The following is a 19,874-nucleotide window of genomic DNA, read 5'->3' on the forward strand; positions in this document are numbered from 1 at the left end:
GAGAGAGGAGAGAGAGAGGAGAGAGATGGAAGATGAATCTGATATAGAACCCTTGGCGAAGGACAGTGATTATGATAGTGACAATAGTGTCGATATTCTTGATGAACGGTTACAAAAGAAACAGCGAGATTTAAGCATACCTGAAATAATGACATACAACGAAGCAACAAAGATATGTTGCATTTCCTATTACTACATGGAAAATGGATCGAAATATTGTATCGAATGCTTTCTAAGTGTACCGTATTAGTTTGAAGAAACTAGTGCTGTTCGAGAACATAGAACCATAGCTTATGTTCATTTGGAAAATTCGAGTATGTCATGCACAGGGTGCAGAAAATGTTTGAATCAAATATTGGCCTGCAACATGTGCCCTATTTGCACAAATTAAATAAATGGATCATGGATAACATTGTAAGTAACTTACAATTTATTATATATCAAAAGTATCTTAAAATAAATTATTATTTTTTTTATTTTAATTAAGATAAAATTAATGTAGCGTTTTTCCTGTTTCAGGAGCTGCCTCCCACTTACAGCCCGGCGCACCGTCCGCATTATTTTATATTCATTTTTTTTTCTTTTTTTTATTTCTATATTTTATTAATTTCTTAAATTTTACATAATTTTACTATTAAGTACACACACACACACACACATACACACACACACACACACACACACAATTTGTAATACTCATACACATTTTCAAATAAATTTATATTTCAAAAAAATTGCAATTATTTACACGCCTTTTCCTTGCGCTCCAATCCTTTGCGTGCTCTCGCATTAATTAGAAGTCTCGCTATCGTTCTCTCTCGTACGCGATATTATCGTTCTCTCTCACACGCGCGGCAAGGGTACAAAGCAGTCAAACATCGGTTTATGATTGTTTATACTTGTCATAAAACATCCAACACAAGCGTCCCCCGCCCTGCCCCGCAGCCCCCGCGGCTACGAAATCCCCTCCGTCCCGCGTGACGTCATTCCCCCGCGCCGCTGAGATCCCCTCGCGCCTCACCCCCCCTGAGAGGACCTGAATTAGAACCCGCCTTGTATACCTACTCTCCGACGTCTGGAGGGGAGATTACGACAGGATCAACAGCTAAGTCCTTCTTATAATAGTCCGCGATTAGAAAATTCGAATCCCGGCTTGGGCCTAAAATTAAAAACTGATAATTATGACGGGTGTGTCCCCTTGCGTGAGTTTCTCACTCAATTCGTTTTGATAGCGCGGGCTAATAACTGGAGCGATTCACAGAAAACCGTGGCCTTGGCTGCTTGTTTGAGGGGAAAGGCACGTTCGATTTTGGATGGGATTTTTAAAATAGAGAATCTGAAATTCGACGAGCTGAAATCGAAGTTAGAGTTGCGTTTCGGGGAGGGGCATTTGGCCCAGACTTACTATACCCAGTTTACTAACAGAAAACAAAAGAGTTCGGAAGATTTGGCTACTTTGGGTGCAGATCTGGAGAGGCTTTCGCGTCTTGCTTACCCTGAGTGTTCTCACGAAGTGAGGGATAAGATCGCTTGTGCCCAATTTATAGCTGCGCTATCGGACGGTTTCCTAAGAAGAACTCTTCAGTTAGAAAATATCACTTCTTTAAAAATCGCGGTGGAAAGAGCGATGGCTGTAAAGGTCATTCAAGAGAATAGTTTTACGAGGAATAAATTCAATCAATTTAATCAAAGTAACGAAAACAATAAATTTAACAATAAACTTAACAAAATTAACAAATTTAACAAAAATAATAAATTTAATGGGCAGAGTGAGGAAAATAAAAAGAAAGAAGGGGAAGGAAATAAAGAAAGGTTTTCAAATTATAAAGACAAAAAGAGTAAATTCCATCTTCAGAAGAAAGAGTGTTGGCAATGTGGCGCGGAGGGGCACTTCCGGTCAGAATGCCCGTCTTTGACGGAAAACAAGGTTTAGTCGAACTTTATGGGGCAGGTTCGACTAAAATGGCCGATGCCCCAGAAATTGAACAATGTTTTAGGATAAGTAGACCTAAGAAAAGCTCTTTTGTTTACAAAGGTTTTCTTGATTGGAAGATTTGCTTATTTAAAATAGACACGGGCTCCGACGTTTCTGTTGCAAGTGAGAGAGTGATTAAGGGGCCGAAGCGTCGTTTTGAAGTCAAAAATTGTTTCCTTAAATATCCGACTGGAGAGACCATTCCAGTCAAATATAAGGTTAATGTTGAGATCGAATTAGGGAAGTATCGTTTGGAAATTCCGATGTTAGTGGCAAACATTTCTGACGAATGTATATTAGGGTCGGATTTTCTTGAGAAGTTGGGACTAGATAGGGTCTTCGAGTCAGAATTCGGGAAACCCCAGAAAAGGGATGAAATGGAATTTCCTTGTTTCCGAATTTCAGAAGGAAAAGTACCCCTTTCTCTGCAAATGTTTTTCGAAGAAAACTCTAAAAATCTGTCTTGTTTTCAGAAAGATATTTTCGCCGATTTCCTAGTGGAGTTTCAGGATGTGTTCTCAGAAAATTTAATCGCAGGGAATTGTGAGATTTTGGAGCATTCGATTAACGTGGGAGATTCGGAACCTATAAAGCAGGCTCCTCGAAGAATCCCGTTACACCTTAGGGAGGAGGTCGAGCGTATCATCCAAGAGATGAGGCAACGGGGAGTCATTGGAGAATCTCGGAGTCCATGGGTGTCCCCTGTAGTCTTGGTGAGAAAGAAGGATGGCTCGCTTAGATTCTGCGTAGATTACAGGAAACTGAATGCGGTTACGGTAAAAGACTCATGTCCTTTGCCTCGTATTGAAGATATTCTAGATCAATTATCAGGGAATTCTTGGTTCTCCACTCTTGATTTAAAGAATGGGTATTGGCAAACGAAGGTAAGCCCGGAGGACAAGGAAAAGACGGCTTTTTCTGTAGGTAATGGGTTGTGGCAGTTTAGGGTCATGCCTTTCGGCCTTTGCAATGCTCCAGCAACTTTTGAGCGGCTGATGGAGAAAGTTTTACGAGATCTCCTATCGAAAGTTTGTTTGGTTTATCCAGATGATGTTATTGTTTTTGGCAGGACATTTGAAGAAGGGATGTCTAATCTTAGAGAGGTTTTTCTTCGCTTGCGTACGACAAATTTGAAAATTAATCCCCAAAAATGTTCTCTGTTTGGAAGGGAAGTGAAATATTTGGGACATATCGTCTCTGAGCAAGGAATTTCCACGGATCCTGAGAAAATCTCCGCTGTAAAGGATTGGCCGATTCCTCGGAATAAGAAGCAGCTTCGTAGTTTTCTTGGGTTTTGTTCCTATTACAGGAAGTTTATTAAAGGTTTCTCGTTAATGGCTAAACCTTTGTTTTCCCTTACGAAGCATCAGGTAAAATTCGAATGGTCTTCTTCTTGCCAAAAAGCATTTCAAGAGTTGAAGCAGAAATTGATTTCTTCACCGATTTTATCCTTTCCCAAGGAGCAAGGACAATTTATCTTAGATACGGATGCTTCCAATCACGGTGTAGGGGCGGTCCTGTCACACGTCCAAGATATCACAGAAAAGGTTATTGCTTACTATAGTCGAGTGTTAAATAAAGCTGAAAGGAATTATTGTATTACACGACGAGAATTGTTGGCTATTGTGGCCTCTTTAAAATCTTTCCACCATTATTTGTATGGTGGAAAATTCAAGATTCGGACGGATCATATTTCTCTTAAATGGTTGATGTCTTTCAGAGATTTGGAAGGGCAACTAGCTCGGTGGTTAGAAAGATTACAGCAATACGAATTTGAGATAGTCCATCGTAAGGGTCATCTTCACCAGAATGCTGATGGATTGTCAAGGCGCCCTGTTCTGTATTCGGTTGTTCGTATTGCGCGAAGGTGGAATTGAAGGAAAGTTCTTTTTGCTCGAATAATTTTGGGAGACGAGGATCTTGAGGAGTGGCGGAGAAGGCAAGAAGGGGATCCTACTATTGTTTTGTTTTTGCGAGGAAAAGAACTTAGGGTACGTCCCAGTTGGCAGGAGGTAAAACATGACGTTTCTGCGAAAATTTATTGGACTTATTGGAATGCGTTAATTTTAAGGGAGGGAGTCTTATTCAAGAAATGGGAGTCTCCGAATTTCAAATCTGAGATTTTTCAGATAGTCGTTCCCAGGAATTTCATCAAGCAGATTATGGAGGAGGCTCATGATTCTGTTTCTGGAGGCCATTTTGGAGTGAACAAAACATTGGGGAAAATCCGAAGACGGTTTTATTGGGCTACTTGTAAGAATGATGTGGAAGATTGGTGTCGTTCCTGCAGAGTCTGCGTGGCGAAGAAAGGTCCATCGGGTAAGGGGAGATCTCCTATGCAAGTTTACGATTCGGGTTCTCCTTTCGAGAGAGTTCAGATGGATATACTGGGCCCTCTTCCGATGACTACAACAGGAAATCGCTATTTATTACTGGTCATCGATTGTTTCACTAAATGGGTTGAAGCCTTCCCATTGAAAAATATTAAAGCTACTACAATAGCGGATGTTTTTGTGAAGCAGTTTATTTCCCGCCACGGAGTCCCCTTAGAAGTCCACACAGATCAAGGGAAAAATTTCGAATCGAATATTTTTCAGGGAATAATGCACCTTTTGGGAATTAAGAAAACTAGGACGACTGCTTTACATCCACAGTCAGATGGTCAGATCGAGCGTCATCATCAAACAATTTTGAATTATTTGGCTAAATTTGTTGCGGAGGATCAGAAGGACTGGGATAGTTGGGTTCCCATGTATTTATTAGCTTATCGTTCTTCCAAACATGAGGCGACGGGGGCCTCTCCTGCGGAACTTTGTTTCGCACGCGATTTACGGTTGCCTTTGGATTTATTACGGGGAAGCCCTCCAGAGAGAGGGGAGGAAGATTCTTCTGAAGGCTATGTTCAAAGACTGAAGAAGAGATTAAATAGCGTACATAGTGAAGCTAGGCGGCATTTGAATCTTCAATCTCTTCGTTCCAAAATTCGTTATGATCAAAGGGCTAGGAAAATTAATTTTAATATTGGTCAAAAGGTTTGGTTCTATAATCCTCGTAGGGTAAGGGGAAAATCTCCTAAATTGCAAAGTAATTGGGAGGGACCTTATGAAATAGTTGGAAAGCTTAGTGATGTTGTCTTCGGAATAAGGAAGTCGAATAGACACAGATGTAAGGTGATTCATTCCGATAGGTTGGCCCCTTTTCACGAACGAAGTTTTGGGAGGAGTTTTCCGGAGCCCGCTATTTAATAAGAATTAATTTTAGAAAAGCTAAGTTTTCTGCTCCTTTTTTAAAATTCTTTCAGAAGCTCGACAAAGAAGGTGAAATAAGAATGATAGTTGAAGAAACTGAAGTTTGAGCGGAACCGAAAGGGATCTAAGCTGCCTCACCCACGGTTTTTGACCCGTGGTTTTCCCGTGGGTCTTCGGGCGAATGCCGAGGCAGGGGCCTGAGGAGTTCTCTTGGGAGAACGGAGGGTCCACGGGGAGATACCCCCCCCCCCTCTTGCCTGAAGATTTTTCTCCAAGGAGAAAATTAGTGAAGTTGTTGGAATCTGTGAAGTCGTTTGTTCCCAAAAAGATGTGTGGTTCGGAAACCTACAACAGCAGTTCAGGGAGAACATGGAAACACGTCGGGAGCTGAAATACGACGAGATTCCTTTGAAGACATACCACAACGTGATTGTCGGGACGACAATCTTTCGAGAGGAGAGCAAGTGTTACATCCCTGATTCGAGTCGCGGTCGAGTCCGTCGTGGAAAGAGAAGAAGTCCGTCGTCAAGAGGTTGTTGACAGCGGCGGGTGTCATTTGAGTCTGGAGTCAGCTGTCAGGCTGTGTGGACGCGTTTCTCTTACGAGCCGATCCGTGTTATTAATATTGTGTATTTACGTTCTGAGTTACCGTTTGTGTTGTAATTGTGCAGTGCATTAAAGTTCATTAGTTTCTTTAAGTGCTTGTTTATTTAGCGCGTCCCGCGAGCGGCCGATCTCTTTACCGCGTGACTTCGATATTTATCGAAGTCCCCGCCCCGGGCGTAACAATATATAGATGTATTTGTACTCATAAACATACGCAAAATGTTTTTCTTTTATTATTATTTTTTATGTTACTTACTTGCAGTAGCTAGTATTCTTTTAACATCATATAAAAGCCAACTATCATCATATTGCATACGTTCTTTCACTGCTTTTGTAAATCTTGCATGCGAAGTGATTTAAGGCCAATGAGCAGCAGATTTATTCTTGGTTAACCAAGAAGTAGGAATTAGTTGCAGTCCATCTTCAAACTCCACAATAGCATTTTCTTCCATCATAGAATTTAGCATATACGTTGATATAACCTTATAAAAACTTGATATATATAAACCTTTATATAAACTTGATATAAACTTATTAATCCAGTGAGAAATGATAGTCGAATTAATTTCAAATCGTAAAATGCGTCGAATAGATGTCGATTCGATATTGATTTGACTAATCATTTCTCATTGAGAATGCAATAGAGGGAAAACTGCAAACTTATTACTGTCTAACGGTAACTTAACATATTTTGTTTTAATGTTTTCTATCGGCCATATCTTCAATTCTGATAAATTATATACAGTAAATATTCCTATATTTGATGAAGGAAGAGGAATATCATATAAATCTTCTTTATTGCAGAATTGCTTGCCTATAATAACATTCATGTTAAGCTCTTTATGATGAGCTATATTTTTTACTTCAACAATACTTCCATCTGTCAAACCACAACAATTATCTGCCAATCTATCAATACGTACAGTTGTATTTAAACATCTTATTATTTTATACTGTGGGTTACAACAATCTTTTACTAAGGGACCTTCTACGTGAGCAGATTTGAAGTCAACTATAAAATGAGATGATGTTATCTGAAGAGAATTTTCCACTTTATTCATATTGCTTTGTTCATATTCCATGTACCTCCGAATAACTTGTTGTAATGCTTTGTCATGTTTCCTTAGTAACTTTTTTAACGTTTGTAAGTAATTTTCATATCTAAAAGAACTAAAATTATCTAATGGGCCAAACTTTTTAACATCTTGTGCTAGATGAATAAGTCCATGTACATTATGAGCACCATATAATAATACAAATGATGATACAAAATGATGTAGCAGTTTTTGAGCATAATCAATGAAATTTTGAAATTGCAAGGAACATAGAATTCTAATTGCCACGTGTAAAGTTAAAAAATGATTATATAAATGCTTTCCAAGAAACAGTTTTAAAACTACAAGACCAGTATATAATAAAAAATTCCGAAATTCAGTGGCTTTCCATAATTTCACAAAAACAAGTGATCTCGTCTTACGCACAAATTCACATGGTATGTATAATTTTAATACTTGTTCCAACTGTAACGATATTGCCTCAACTTTTCTATGTTGCAAACGAACTTTAAGATCTCCAAATAACCACATATATAATAATTTTCTCGTAACTCCTAAACAAACAAGATGCATATAATCCAATGGAATATTATATACAAGATCAAAATTTGGAATCTCTGAGATAACTGATTGTCCAATATGATAATCTTCATTCTTTCTTAAACGAAAATCTTTATCTATTAGTAGTTCAGCATTTATTTCGGGAAAACACACTTTATTATTTATATAACTACCTTCGGTAATACATTTCGTACAACTGGAATAACCACTATGTCCTTTTATTTGCAATATGAATGATTTTGCTGGTGCATCACATATAATTGCTTCTATTGTACATGGAATATTTTTATTATTAATAATAATTCCATCTTTGCATAATATTTTTGTATCATCGACAAATTTTTTTATAAATTCATTTGGATCAGTTGGCTTTTTTGTACCGTAATAAATACCAATAACAAATACTTTTTTAGATTCAGGTATAGATCCCAAGATTGGCCAAAATTATTGTTGCGATGATTTAGATAATGGTAGCCCGTCAACATTTATAAACAATTTAATACTGGTTATATTTTGTGAAATTGATGATATAATACTTAATATTGCTTTTGATAATCCAAAGTGATAATACTGACCACCAGCACAAATATCTATATTAGTATTTCTAGGAGTTTGTACAAGACTTCGTGAATCAGATGGAATTTTAAAAGAACAATCTTTACATGTATATTGTTTTATACCTTTTAATAAAGATCGCAATGATGATTGCGGAATGCATTCTTTAACAGCCCAATCAGCTAAAAACTTTTTAAAATCAATCTTTTGATCTGATTCACTATTTAATCTATTATCTGATTCATTATCTGATCTATTTGATTTATTGTCTGATCTGCTCTCTGATCCACTATCTGATCTATTATTAAATCTGTTATCTGATTTATCATTTGATATATTATTATTTTCTGAAGACGTATCAATTTCTATATTACTGTTGTCAAAATTGTCTTGTAAAATTCTAATGTCCTGATTGGATAATGACTCTTCTGATGCAGATTTATTTAATATTATATCGTGATTATGTACGTAACTCTCAATGTGTGATTGTGTAGTTTGACAAGTAAAAGTAGAAGTTGAAGGTTTATTATCGAATTCATTATCATTTAATGATTTCATTATCATTTCTGTCTCTAACTTAACTAGTTTCATTCGATATGAAGAGCTAAGTGCTACGTTTGTATGTAGACTTCTCACGCGACATTTTCTATATTTCTACAAATTTATCTGTAAATAATTTCATAACAATAAACTCTTGTTATTAAAAATAACTTGTTTTTATAAGTAACACTTTTTACGTTAATATAATACTAAATGTTTAAAGTCGTATTATATTCCCAGATAGCAAAGTCTGTAGAAAGCATATCATGCCAAGTGTCTGCTATCAACTAATGTTAGCAAAACGGCTACAAATTTGGTACTGAAGCTGTTATTACCAATTAAGTTGACAAATTGATGTCAAAAATCGAACAGAGTCTGCTCACAGAATCTGACGCAGATTGGTGGCAGAAACCAAGCAGAATCTGCTAACATGACTTGATATCAGATTGTCGGCAAAAATCAAGCAGAATCTGCGTGCGCGCAATTTGACTGCAGATTGACAGCAGAAGTGGAACAGGGTTTACATGCGTGATCTGATGGCAAATTGGCAACAATCTGCATTTGATTCGATAGTTCCTTCGCTTACCGCTATGTGATGTATTTTCTCGCAATCAAATTTCTGTCAGAAATATATATAAAGTCGCTATTATTAATAAAAGATCAAAAATATAATAACTATTTCTATCACTTTAATTTCTGATATGTGATACAAGCAGATAAGATTATTTTCACCATTTACTTTATTATTAATTTAATTAAATTGAGTCCTTTACTATGTGAGATATAACTACGACCCAGATAGCAAGTTGATAACAGAAAGAATTCTTAATGTTCTCTCATGCAAGATTTGGACATCCAAAAATTTCTTTAGAAAGACAACATAATGAGTTCAGAAAGAGTTCTTATGCGTCGTATTGAGAGAGAAAAAAGATTTCTTCTGATAGTCATCAAAAAGATTACTTTTTTTTAGATATCTTGTAATAGAAATCACAAAGATATCTTAAACTAGATATCTGTAGGAGTTCATGTTTATGAAGTTAATAAGACTTATATTCTAAAACATTCAAAACACTAAGAAAACACAAAGTCTTTGGTGATATATTTAGCAAGCTCTCCAAGAGAGGTTTTTGATAATAAAGGACGATATTTTTCTTCATTATATTCATCCTTTACATTGTCATTCACATCTTTTCCTTTGGAGAGCTTATTGCTAAATATTTCATCAGAGGCTTCGTGTTTCTTTAGTGTTCAGAGTAAATTGAAGCTTTAAAGAGAGAGAGAATGAATGATTTCCAAGACATATATTTTATAATATAATATATTTATAATGTAAAATACATTTTTTGACTTTTAATAAATTAAACTTATTGAACTTTGGACGGTTTGATTACACAAGCCACAAAAATAGACAGTCTTGAGACATATATTTGAACAAACGAAGTAGTTTCCTACTTAATTTTGTGCGCTGAATCAGAATCCGGCCTCGGAATTTGCCCATCACGTCAGATTTCGAAGATAAATGAAGCTAAAGATGTAAAAAATGACGTTTTTTACATCTTTAACTTTAATCAATTTCATATATTTATTTTAGAGGCACAAAATTTTTTTAAATATTTTTGATAATGCCATTGCATGATACTAGTCTTCCCCTTCAAAATCTTTTTTAATCATCTTCTTACAATATTTTGTTTTCGATATACACAACTTTAAAGATATTAAAATTACAAATGAATACATGTGCAAAATATATATCAGTTCTTTAACTTTCTATAACTTAACTTTCTTTAACTTTCATTCAAATAAGATCATTTAGCTGTTTTTCAGCATTTTAATTTGTACTGTACTGTATATACTATGTATATATTAGTTAAGTTATAGAAAATTTAAAAATTTATACATGTATCTATTTATTCTTTTAATATTTTTGAAGTGTATCTTGGGAACAAAATATCGTACGAAGATGATTAGAAAAGGATTTTGAAGGGGAAGACTAGTACTATAATATATAATGGCATTATTGAAAATATTTTAAAAAGTTTAGTCTCTAAAATAAATACATGAAGTTGATAAAGTCATTTTTTACATCTTTAACTTTATTTGTCTTAGAAACCTGATGTGATGGGCAAATTCCGAGGTCAGATTCGGATTCAGCGCACAAAATTACGTATGAAACTACTTCATTTCACCCAAACATCAAAACCATGCAGACCTGTTATATTTAGAATATTAATCGGAACTTAACATTTTTAATACATATTATTTATAGACTAATATAATATTAATATAAAATAAAAAAATTGTGAAAAATTTTTTAATAGAAATAAAATGAATTATTATGAAAAAAGAAAACAAATCATTATAAAATAAACAATAAACTATGAAGATAAAATATTATGAATAAAAAAAACAAATTTTATGCCAAAAGTTTTCAATTATGTTCAGCGTGTTTTTTTTCAACGTAACGCACTCTATCACTTGCATGTTGTAGCCATTTTTGAATGGTTTCTTGTACATCAAAGATTGTACAATTACGCTCAGAATTAATTATAGTCTCTGAAATCAAAAGTTATATAATTAGGAAATAAAGTTTACTGCAACAAAAATACTCATATTACTTTATGATTGGCAATTTTTATGAGACTCATGAGGACATTTGTTATTGTAATTCATGGATGAAGGATGTTACATTTAAATATTGTTGAATATAGACTTGTAATAATTTTAATTTAAAAATAAAGACTTTTGAACAAGTATCAATGAACAAATTACAATAAAAACAAAATTTAAAAATAAATTTTTTGATGTAAAACTTTAATGATAATGTTTAAAAATAGTAATTACTGTTACCATTTTCATATTAGTAAAACAACTATGGTTATTATTTTTTACAACATAAGTTATTACATCACTAATTTTTTATTACTAATGTATACTAATTTTATTTTTATTATTACTTTTATTACTAAAATAAAATAATAAAAATAATAATAATAATAGTGATTCAAAGGAATATAAAAAAGATGTGATGAGATGTGACTGAAGATAAAAATCATGTATCTATTATTATGTCCACGAACTTCATATCTTTTACTTTGATAGTTTTTTTCTGTCCTGTCCATGATAATTTACATGACAATTCATCATTTAATATTAATGTCAAGGCTTGTCGAACATGTTTTTTAACATCTTTACCGCCAATATTTTTAATTATTTTTTTCTAAAAAATAATACAATATGTTAGTATTATAATATAATCAAAAACAGTTAAAATTACAGACCTTAAATTTAATCGATATCGTTAGTTAAATTGTAATAAAAAAGCTTGTACGTTTATTTATAAGATTAAAATGAAAAATAACAAATTATATATTTCTTATGTGGGTAGATAAATAGATAATTAGATAGATAAGACAAATAATCAATGTAATTAGAAATTATTCATAATTATGAGCATTATTGTTATATTGTAAAATTAAAATCAAGTTTTTAAAAAATTTAGAAAGTGTAATACATAAAATACTTACATATTGTGTACGAGCTATTGCATCTTCCCTTAATAATTTATTAAAATTTTCTAATTCTTGAACTGTAACAATCGGAAACTGTGGTAATAGATCATTTTCATTATTTCGCTGGGATTCATTATCATAAAAATCTACTAAATGCATATCAACCCAGGTAGCAAAGGTTCGTCATTTTGACGTCAAATACTAGTCATGTTCGTACGAATGACGTCAAGTGACCAAAAATTGACATCATATATAAGTCATTTGAATGACATTATAAGGACGTCATTATTTTACGTCAGTATGACGTAATATTTAAGTCCTACATTTATTTTATAATGACGTCATCATATAGTACGTCAGTATGACGTAATATTTAAGTCCTACATTCATTTAATTTACGTATTTAATGTCACGAGCATTGTGAACGTCAAGTGCGTGAAACAGATTACGCGCATGCGTCGTTTATTGCGCATATTTTGTTATACCGGCGCGAAAAAATTATCAGTCATCTATGTTAGGTCCACGTGCTTCTCCGTATGCAAGTCCGCCCTTGTTCAGACGCAAGCGAAAACATTTCGTATAAACTTTTTTATTATTTCATATATTTATACGCAATATTTTCTTGATTATATAATTACTAAAATGACTTTTGTTGGCGTCGAATTTATTGCTAGTGATCTTGCTGAAACATCAATTGCTTTAGTACATCGTTCATGGTTAACGCCACGAAAAAAAGAGGTTTGGTGGCCTCCGTATAAAACTGGTGCACAATTTAAGAAAGCTCTTATCCTTGAAGAAAAACCGAAAGATCAAACATGGACATTATACGGTATAAAACAAATACTTTTTTCTTGTGGTACGTATACATATATTTATGTGTGTGTGTGGGTGAGTGTGAGTGTGTGTGTGTGTGTGTGTGTGTGTGTGTGTGTGTGTGTATCTGTGTGTATTGAGTATATTGAATATATTAATTGCTTATTTAGTTAATTAATATTATATTGTATATTGTAATATTTTTAATTAACAAATTTTATTGCATAAAATTAGGTTATGTTTATAAAACTTGCCTTTAACAATTTTATCTTTGTTAATTATAGATGAATATCAGAAAGCTAATAAGAAACTAAAAAAGTGTGAAGAATTTTCTGATGTACAGTCTTCTACAGTGGAAGATAAAGAGCAACCAAAGAAAAGACAGCCAAAACGAAATTCTAAATACATATCTACAAGTGAAGAAGAAGATGATGAAAATGACCATTCTTTACATCGACCATCAAAGATATCCACATTTGGTAAAAATATTTTTCAATTAAAAATTTAAATTCTTAATTAATAAATATAAATCTAATTTTATCTTTTTGTAAATATTGGAAGCAATTTATTATCTAAGCATTACTGTTTAGCACATGCGCTACAAGATAAACAAAGATGTTTAACATCAATGCCTATGACATCAAAAGGCCCTCTAGAAACAGGTATAAAGAAATAGCAAAATATTAAAAAAAAATAAAGCATCATATTTTTAAAATTTTGTTTTTAATGTTTGTATTTTTTTAAAATTTGTTATATTATAGTATCGCAACAAGACATAAATTCAGATTCTTCTGATATTTCTGCACACAATATCATTACTACGAGATCAAAGGATATAAATTCTTTAAATAGAACCACAATATCATCACCATCTTCAACTGTTTCCACAAACATCAGTTCTCGATCAGAGTCTGTAAATTCAATTCTTAATGAATCGTATGGAGGACCATATTTTCGTAGCTTTACTGGTATGTCTTATTATTATTCTATAAAATAAAAAAAATATTTTGTTTATATACTAGAATGCCTGTTTATATTAATTTTTTCAGAACAAATTTTTACTGAAATAAAAAAGGTGCGAGAACAAGTTAAAGAAATTTATGGAATATTAAGGCATTCCAATACTAAAGGTGGCATACTCTCTATCCCAGATGATTGTCCTGTTGAATTTCCATTGAAAACACGCGAAGAATTGCAATTATTAGAAAATTATTTTAGCTCCCGTGAAAATAAGCACGCTGTGGTATAATTTTATTCAAAATACATATTTTAACATACATATACAGACATATACTATTATTACTATTACTACTACTACTATTATATGTGTGTGTATGTATATGTTGTGTATATGTATATGTGCCTATGCATGCATTAATGTTAATTTTTCTTATTATTTTACAGTCATTGTTCTTATCAACACTAGGAGGTGACACTACTACTGCAAGAACTAATAAAATTTTAAAATACGTTTTTACTAACGAACTTGCGAAAAGTTTCAACTTTGCAGGACAAAAAAATAAGGAAGCTTTTGAGAAGCTTTCTTTGAAGACTGTGGTAGTCCGTAAGTTTGACAACATTAAATATTTTACAAAAATTAATTAAAATTGATTAAAAATAAAATTTCTCTCTTGATATAATATATATAATTCATTATAAATAAATTGTATAAAATTTTTCTGTTTTGTTTATAGGCGCTGTACAAATAAAATCACCTTCAACCACGGAAAAAAATATTGAACCCAGCAAACACATATTATAACAATTATATAACATAGGAATAAAAAATTATAATAACAGTTGTTATATCTTTATTATCTAATATTTATATAACTCAAAATGGTTAATATTATATAATATAATGTTATATTTATATATCCCAGCAAGTACATATTATAACAATTATATAACATTGAAGTAAAAGATTAATAACAGCTGTTATATCTTTATTATATAGTATTTATATAATTCAAAATTGTAATGTTATATAAAATAATCACATATATATATATAAAACCAGCCATTCCCCTATATTCGAAATTTATGTTTCTTTATTTGCATATTTTACACAGAGCTATAAATTAAATTTCGCAACTTATTGACGCATATGCGCAGGATTTTTTCCTATATATATGTATTTCGTGATAATGATTCGTTCTTATAGGCTTCTTCCGCAGAGCAAAGGGAATATAGAAGTGTAGCCGTGGCGTCACCAGCAGCTGACTTATCGGTGTTAATTTATCGACCTAATTATCGGTCCCCGCAAAAAAATACGCCAAGTCGATAAAGAATATACGTGCGCGATTTATCACAATAATCAGAGGTATTAAATCAGAAATAACATTAAAATGATATTAATGTATAGAAAATGTAGTATTTTAAATAAAATATTAGATTTTCTATATATTAATATTATTTTAATGTTATTTCTGACTTAATATCTCTGATTATTGTGGTAAATCGTGCGCATACATTCTTTATCGACTCAGTGTAATTTTCTGCGGGGATCAATAATTAGATCGATAAATTAACGCCGATAAGTCAGCTACTGAGAACGCCACGGCTACACTTCTACGTTTCTCTTACCCCGCACGAGGAGCCGAGGAACGAATCATTGTCGCGGAGTGTTCTGTATTTAAAATACACGGGATTATAGGAAATCCAAGGCGCATGTGGTATAACGTCGTAACATTCTTTTGCGTCGACTAGAACGCAATGATGATCAATCGCCATATTGATCACTACCGTTCTATTGTCGAGCTTCGAGTTTTTCTCTTCGAGCGTTCACACAGTGCGCAATTAGTGGATTGTTGTTGTTCTTCGTGCTGCCCTGAAGCAGATTTTAGTCAGCGGATTTTCATCAGAAAGCTGGAGTAAGGAAAGTATAAATATTAGATATTAAAAGCATTAGATATATATCGAAAGCATTACAATACTACAGAATTTCATAGGTTATGGTAGATCACAGAAATTAATTTTTTGCACACAAATTTTATTCGTGTAAAATAAATATTTCCAATTACGTTGTCACGCGCGTTTAATTTAATTAGTAAAGTTTTATACGTTTTTAATCTTTATTATGAACTATTTATATATATTTTATTTAACAGCTATTTTATAATATTCAAATAATATTAGATTTTGAATGTTTTCACTTTATATTAGTAATTTCTCAATTATTCAGTGATATTAGTTTATTTGTTTTTGCTACATCCATTTATTATTATTCATTGTATTGATGTTCTGTGATACATTGTCAGTTCATTCATTTGCTTAAAATTACTTAGTTTGCGTATATGTATATTATTTGTTTCATTTAATAATTATCAATATTCACATATGTTTTTATTATAATTAAATTTAACCAATAATATTTTATTCCTTGGATATTTAGGAAGTTTCATCAAAGCATCAGTATTCAAAATTTCCATTTGATTTTCATATTTATAATGTTACAGTAGCTCATCATTAATTATACCAACATTTTAAAGTTGCTTATTTTAAGTTATTTTAAGTTTGCATGTACATTTATGTCTAGTTTATTTAATTCTTGATGTTTGTTCGCACATTATTTGTTCATTTCTTTGTTTATAATTAGATGGTTATTTTTACGTAAAATTATTATTCATTTTATTTACTAATTGATATTTGCATATAATTTTGATTCTTATGATATAAAATAGTGATATTAAAAATAGTGATTAATTTATCAGAAAAGTTAATTCATCAGTTTTTATTAAATTCTTGTCCTTATATGTTCATACTTGTTCTTTATGTATTTGTCTATTTATATATATTCTTATATTGATTCTTTCTACCTAAACTCTACTTTATAAACTTTATCACAAAATCATTCATGTTGCTAACTATTAAAGCTTAATTATTTGAAAATTTATTGTTCTGATTTTAATAATTGAGATTCAGTTATCAAAATGCCGAAAACATATCATCATTTATCAAAAAGGCGTAAAAACCAATTAATTTCACTTCATATTTCTCAATTAGAGAAGGCAACTACATCAAATGTTTCCAAAAAACGTTTTAAAACTAATTCTAATGTAGAAATGATCTGCAATGACTCTAATTCAGAGATTACGAAATTTTCCAATGAAACTTGTACCAATACTTTTCTTAATGATAACATTTTAGATTCATCCAATAATATCTCAAATTTGTCAATGGATAATCATAATTCTTCAATATGTAACAATTTTGACATTCCAGTTGCATTAAATCAAAACGATTCTTTATTATCTAATTTTCCTACCGAATCAATCGATTTTAATAATGAGATCTCCTCAGAACAGGAACAAAATTTTAGTTTACAAGAAGATTTGCAAATGTTAGTTTCTAAATGTTGTATTCCTCAAGGTACTGTAGATAAACTTCTTCTAATTCTGCGGAAACATGGTCATGATGATTTACCTCAAACATGTAGAACTTTAATGAAAACACCACATAATACTTTTCAAAATATATCTTCTCTTAGTGGTGGAAGATACATTCATTTTGGATTGGCTTCAGGAATAAAACGTTCTATATTAAAATATTGTAGAACCATGCCGTGAAGTGAAAATAAATATTAATATCGATGGCTTACCATTGAGTAAAAGCTCAAGTAGCCAATTTTGGCCTATTCTTGCATCAATTGAAATTAATGACCTTTATACCGAGCCTTTTACAGTTGGTATGTTTCACGGAATGTCAAAACCGAAAAATGTGAATAATTTTCTCCGTCCTTTTGTTAATGAAGCACAAATTGTTCTTCGAGAAGGTGTATTATTAGATAATGATTTCCATTGTAAAATCTTATTAAATGCAATATTATGCGATGCTCCTGCAAAATCATTAATTACTTGTACGAAGGGTCACACAGGTTATTTTTCATGTTCAAAATGTACACAAGAAGGTGATTTCGTATGTAATCGAGTTATATTCCCAGAAATTAATTCTACATTAAGAACGAACGAATCATTTCGTAGTCGTAATCAAGATGAGCATCATATAGGTGATTCAATTTTAGAAAATCTTCCTATAGATATGATTTCACAAATTCCTCTCGATTACATGCATCTTGTTTGTTTGGGTTCAAGACGTTTATTACAATTTTATGTCAGGGGTAGGAAAGGTATAAGATTATCTAATGCTGCAATTGATTCCATCGACAAACACTTACTCGACACAAGAAAATTTATAATTAAAGAATTTTCAAGATTACCAAGAAGTTTATTATATATTGACAGTTGGAAAGCTACGGAAGTTCGCCATTTTTTGCTTTATTTAGGTTTAATTTTATTAAAGCCCTTTTTGTCTCATGATTATTATAATCATTTTTTATCATTAAGTGTAGCTATTCGTATATTTGCAGATCCAGAACGATGTTTAGTTCTTAATGATTTCGCACATTCTTTGATAATCTGGTTTATTTCAAATTACAAAAATGCTTTTGGACTTGAATCTCTTTCACATAATGTTCACAATTTAGAACATCTTGCAAATGATGTTAAAACTTTAGGGTGTTTAGACGCTTTCAGCTGTTGTAAATTTGAAAATTACATGCAAAAGATTAAAAAACGAATAAAAAATTGTGGCAAACCATTAGAGGAATATTCTAACCGAATTTTCGAATTAAACCGACTTCCACCCGAAAAATATTATTCAAAATCATATCCTATTATTCATTTAAAAAAAACAGTTAAAGATAGTAATGATATATCTTATTTAGAATTTAATGGCTTCAATATTTTCACAAAAGAAAATGAAAATTGTTGTTTGTTGAACGACAATTCTTTAGCTTTTATTTTAGAAATAATTTTGGATAATGATGTTCCATATATAAATGTAAAGCGAATTTTACTTACCGAACCATTTTTTAGTATTCCATGTGATTCTAAAGAATTACTGGGCATACAAATTTTTACGGAAACAAGTCCGTTTAATATTGAAAAATTGCCGGCAACAAATATAAAAACAAAATGTTTGAAATTAAAACATCTTGAGTTGCAGAACACATTCGTTATAATTCCACTTTTGCATGCACGCACATAATAATAATAATTATTATTTTGATTCTCGTTATTCTCGTCTTGCGATGATTTTGTGTTCTTTTAACGGACTTAATTAAATTAGAAACAATATTTCAGTGTGTTATTTTAAAGAATGATCCGACGATACTTTTTAGGATTAATTTTTATATGATTGTTATGTAGATCTGATTTTAATTGAAGTTGTTTTAATTGGATATATTTTGAATGTTATACCTGTAGCTTAGATTATTAAGGCGATTATAAGTATTTGTTTGTGCTTCCATATTCATTTTCTGCTTTTCATAAAATAATCTATCAAGTTTCATAGTAATTTTAATTATTCTATAGTATATTGTTCTGCAAATTACTACAAATTTAAGAAGTGTACTTTTATCTTTATTAAAAATATTGTACAATATTTAACATTGCGAGTTTATACTATCAAAAATTCATAGTGTTTCTTGTGAGGGCATTTATATGGATTATATATTGTGCTGAGTCATTATACTGTGTAAATCTGTAATATATGTATATATATTTTTTTTTTCAGAAAAAATGTCCGAAAAAAAATTGTACGCAGTTGTACAATTTTTAAGTGATGAATCCTTCTCGGAGGTTCCAACAAATTGGATTCAACAAGGAGATGAAGAAGATGATTTTATTTGTTGGTGGCCTAACACAAAAAATATCAGTTCGCTAATTGAAAATCGAACTGAACCGGATAAGAAATCATGGTCAACTTTTCACATTATGGTGACCAAATATTGTTGTAAGTTAATAGTTAGTTAATAGTTAGTTATAAAATAGTTTTATAAAAATATTTTTTAATTCCAATATTTTCATTATTTTGATTGATCTCTTTTTTTTCTTTTAACATTAAATACACACACACACACACACACACACACACACACACATTATTATTCTTATTATTATTATTATTATTATTATTATTATTATTATTATTATTATTATTATTATTCTTA

General features: G+C 31.6%; 1 protein-coding gene, 1 long non-coding RNA gene and 2 pseudogenes across 3 annotated transcripts; 1 reads left to right on the top strand and 3 right to left on the bottom strand.

Annotated features, from left to right (window-relative positions):
* Positions 1 to 6,284, bottom strand: part of LOC145964933 (uncharacterized) — a 31,496-nt pseudogene extending 25,212 nt beyond the window's left edge.
* Positions 6,285 to 6,455: 171 nt separating this feature from the next.
* LOC145964934 (uncharacterized) lies at positions 6,456 to 8,564 on the bottom strand (annotated as a pseudogene).
* Positions 8,565 to 9,826: 1,262 nt separating this feature from the next.
* On the bottom strand, positions 9,827 to 13,091 carry LOC145965065 (uncharacterized). Its single transcript, XR_014436597.1, has 3 exons — positions 12,065 to 13,091; positions 11,618 to 11,757; positions 9,827 to 11,093 (listed from the first exon to the last, which is right to left on the bottom strand). It is a non-coding gene; the product is annotated as an uncharacterized LOC145965065 (long non-coding RNA).
* On the top strand, positions 12,553 to 14,727 carry LOC145965063 (uncharacterized). Of its 2 annotated transcripts, XM_083088344.1 has the most exons (8): positions 12,553 to 12,626; positions 12,724 to 12,905; positions 13,147 to 13,341; positions 13,453 to 13,524; positions 13,624 to 13,830; positions 13,912 to 14,105; positions 14,267 to 14,426; positions 14,557 to 14,727. In XM_083088344.1, exons 1-8 carry the CDS (start codon positions 12,586 to 12,588, stop codon positions 14,622 to 14,624), a joined length of 1,119 nt encoding a protein of 372 aa, XP_082944470.1. In that variant the 5' UTR covers positions 12,553 to 12,585; the 3' UTR covers positions 14,625 to 14,727. The 2 variants fall into 2 exon arrangements, with proteins under 2 accessions (XP_082944470.1, XP_082944471.1); XM_083088345.1 differs by having other exon boundaries at positions 12,569 to 12,905; positions 14,557 to 14,726.
* The last annotated feature ends 5,147 nt before the right edge of the window (positions 14,728 to 19,874 follow it).

Source organism: Camponotus vicinus, unplaced genomic scaffold (assembly GCF_025532165.1).
Source record: "Camponotus vicinus isolate PSW18456_S1 unplaced genomic scaffold, iyCamVici1.0 SCAF_14, whole genome shotgun sequence".
Taxonomy (NCBI): Eukaryota; Metazoa; Arthropoda; class Insecta; order Hymenoptera; family Formicidae; genus Camponotus; species Camponotus vicinus.